The sequence below is a fragment of the Chrysochloris asiatica genome, unplaced genomic scaffold (genome assembly GCF_000296735.1).
Source record: "Chrysochloris asiatica unplaced genomic scaffold, ChrAsi1.0 scaffold00348, whole genome shotgun sequence".
Taxonomy (NCBI): Eukaryota; Metazoa; Chordata; class Mammalia; order Afrosoricida; family Chrysochloridae; genus Chrysochloris; species Chrysochloris asiatica.
The window spans coordinates 2,212,208-2,215,883 of NW_006408866.1; the positions used below are offsets into that span (position 1 = coordinate 2,212,208).

Below are 3,676 nucleotides of genomic sequence, written 5' to 3' on the forward strand. Positions count from 1 at the left end.
GTGATGGTGGAGGTGGAGGTGGTGGAGGTGTTAGTGATGGTGGAGGTGGAGGTGGTGGAGGTGTTAGTGATGGTGGAGGTGGTGTTGTTGGAGGTGTTGGTGTTGGAGGTGTTGTTGTTGTTGTTGTTGTTGGTGGTGGTGGTGGAGATGTTGTTGGTGTGCGTGGTGGTGGAGGTGTTGGTGGTGTTGGTGTTGGAGGTGTTGTTGTTGTTGTTGGTGGTGGTGGTGGTGGAGTTGTTGTTAGTGTTGGTGGTGGTGGTGGAGGTGTTAGTGATGGTGGAGGTGGAGGTGGTGGAGGTGTTGGTGGTGGTGGTGGAGGTGTTAGTGATGGTGGAGGTGGTGTTGTTGGAGATGTTGGTGTTGGAGGTGTTGTTGTTGTTGGTGGTGGTGGTGGTGGAGTTGTTGTTAGTGTTGGTGGTGGTGGTGGAGGTGTTAGTGATGGTGGAGGTGGTGTTGTTGGAGGTGTTGGTGTTGGAGGTGTTGTTGTTGTTGTTGTTGTTGGTGGTGGTGGTGGTGGAGATGTTGTTGGTGTGGGTGGTGGTGGAGGTGTTGTTGGTGTTGTTGGTGTTGGTGGAGGTGTTGTTAGTGTTGGTGGTGGTGGTAGAGGTGTTGTTAGTGGTGGTGGTGGTGGTGGAGGTGTTAGTGATGGTGGAGGTGGAGGTGGTGGAGGTGTTGTTGTTGGTGGTGGTGGAGGTGTTAGAGGAAGTGGAGGTGGTGGGTGGAGGTGGAGATGGTGGTGGTGATGTGCCATCGAGTCAGTGCCAACTCATAGCGACCCTGTATTGGGTTTCTGAGGCTGTCAATCTTTACAAGAAAGCCTCATCTTTTTCCCATGGAGTGGCTGGTGGATTCGAACCCCTGACCTTGCGGTCAGCAGGAGCAATAATCATATATACATGAGTAACAGTGAAGTATTTTGCAGCATAAAAGAGCAAGGGCCTAGATTACCAGTACTCAAACCCAAAAGAGGTCTAAAAACAAAGTTTCTTAAAAAAAATTATTTGGTAGCAAAAGCTGGCCTAAAACTAATGTGAGACTATTTATGCGGCTATTCATAGGTTTATCTACAGACATATCAATGTGTTGGAATAAGGGGTGCTGTCCTGGACCCCTCTGAAACAGCTGAATAATATATGATGCATCATGTTACTTTTCTAAAACCCAAAAATGTCTAAATGCAAAACCCATCTGGCCTAAAGACGTCAGATCATGAAGGTGAACCTGTAATTTAATTGGAATCCTGGTTCTCCTACTTCAGTGCCGTGTAACCTTGGAAAAATGATGGTATCCTTATCTATAAAATGGAATGCACTTTAATTTCCTGGATTCCTCATACACATATCTGTATGTGTTTCAGAGTGTGTGGGAACAGGATTTTTATTTGATGATGGTCAAGACCCTCAATGGGATGTATTGACTCAGTGGCTGCAAACCTTGAGCTCAAACGTAACAGCTGTAAGGATGGCGTAGGACTGGGCAGTGTTTCCTCCTGTTGTACACAGTCAGAACTGACTTGACAGTACCTAACAACAGCAAGAAGAACCCTACACCAATGCCAAATGGCTAACTAACAGGTAATACAGTCATGAAGTTAAAAGGATCAACTTACTTGTGAGGGCCAACTTTGTTTTTCTGGAATACCTCAAAAATTTCATCTACTAAATCAGAAACCAATTTTTCTTCAGTTTTCACAGTCTCAAGAACCAGGTTATATCCTTTTAGCTCTGGGAACAAAAGTGATTCCACCTGCAGAGTAGAAAGCATTTTTTTTGGACGTCACAGACGGAAGGAGAGAGCAGCAAAACCCAATATCTCCAGCAATGAACTCTTTTCCAGGGACACCAACTTTATCTTTACTCTGCTTCCCCTTGGCTAGTGCTGCTCCCTCTACCTCTAGTCTCCTTCCTCTCTTCTTCCCTGGTTTACGTATCTTTTCAATCTTTGCTCTCTCAAGTCTTAGTGTGCTTTCCTAGGCCCACAGTGTATGCTATGTGTTACGTTGTTTCCCTGTTAAAAGCTTGGTTGTTGTTGTTGTTGTTATGTGCCGTGAAGTCACTCAACACAATTGTAATTAAATGATTGTGTAATTAAATGTTTATCTTCTCGGCTAGAATATAAATACCACGAGGGCCTGGATTGCAGTTGACGTCTTCATTACTGTACCTATGTACCTAGCAAGAGCTTGGTACATAGTAGGTGTGCAAAAATTATTCACCAAAATAATCATAGTGGTGCCCCCTCTTGCCCTACCACCCACTTTCCCTCACTAATGAAAATCTACTAGAGACAGGTTCTAATTACAGGTGCCACAAACTATGTGACCTTCGCTAGATACTTCTCCTTTGGATCTCAGTTTTCTCATCTGTAAAAGGGAGAGATGTACTAGATTCTCCTCTCAGCTCCAGGGGGAAAAGGGCCGGGGGCTTTATGATGATATGGCACTGTGAGTATCTTTTCAGAGACTTGGAACTCTCCAAGCATTATTTTTTTAAATAACTTATTTTAAAAACATATACCAACATATAAAATAACATATACCAACTCAACAATTTCCGCAGGTACAATTCAGTGTGATCTTGATTGCATGATTTAAGTTTTGTAACCATTCTTACCCTCCTTTTCCAGATTGTTCCTCCCCCATTTACAGAAACTCACTGCCCACTAAGGTTCCGATCTAACCTTTCACAATGCTGTTGTCAGTCTGGTGCCACGTAGGTAGAACTCTCCAACATCTTACAGACACATGTTCTCATTCACACCACTTGAACAATCTACAGCAGAGCCCCAGCTGGGAACCCACTGCCTTCCAGGGTCCTCCCTGCTAAGGAAGGTTTTAGTGATTGGTCTCAGATCTTCATACTGTTTTACTGAGTTAAGTGATGAAAATACACCAATATAGAAGGTGGGGAGCAAGTGCAAATGATCTTGGCCAATCCACTGGTCTGTAACCCAGTGGAGGAACAATTTCAGTGGCCAGGTTGAAGGCGGTGGTTGAGAACAAGGAGATGGCATTGGTCAGTCGTACTGATGAAATGGTTTGTTGTTGTTGTGTGCCATCAAGTTGATTTTAACTCATAGCGGCCTCATGTGACAGAGTAAAATTGTTCCGTAGGATTTCCTAGGCAGCCATCTTTATGGGAGAAATTGCCAGATCTTTTTCCCCCTTGGAACTATTGGTTGTGTTTGAATCACAAATCTTCCATTAGCAGCTGAGTGCGTAATTGTTATGCCAACTTGATTAAATAGTATGTTGTTGTTAAGTGCCATTGGGTCTGTTTCAAACAACAGTGACTCTGTATAGGGTTTCCGATGAGTGGTTGGTGAGTTTGAACTGCCGATCTTGCAGTTCAAACCAACCTGGTGGTCAAGTGCTTATCCGACAGCACTACACCAGGACTCCAATTAAATGGCAGGTTGTTGGTAAGTGCTGTTGAATTGGTTCTGACTCATAGCCACCCTATATAGGGTTTTCCAAGGAGCAGCTGGTGAGCTTGAACCGTTGACCTTGCAGTTCAAAACTACCTTGCAGTCTAGAACATTAACCCACAGCACCATACCAGGACTCCACAATAATAGTATGAGACTTGAGTTTCTTTTCAGTGGTTCTGTCCTTCATCAAATGAGGTGTATAATGGTCTTCTACAATAAAAGTCCTCCTAATGACGTGGAGTCCTGG

General features: G+C 44.2%; 1 protein-coding gene across 1 annotated transcript in view; it reads right to left on the reverse strand.

Moving 5' to 3' along the window:
- The window catches only part of DNAH3 (dynein, axonemal, heavy chain 3), a 230,804-nt gene that overhangs the window by 192,529 nt on the left and 34,599 nt on the right, over positions 1-3,676 (reverse strand). Inside the window, exon 12 of the mRNA XM_006875979.1 lies at positions 1,610-1,746. Coding sequence (XP_006876041.1) covers positions 1,610-1,746 — 137 coding nt within the window. The remainder of the gene's footprint in view (positions 1-1,609; positions 1,747-3,676) is intronic.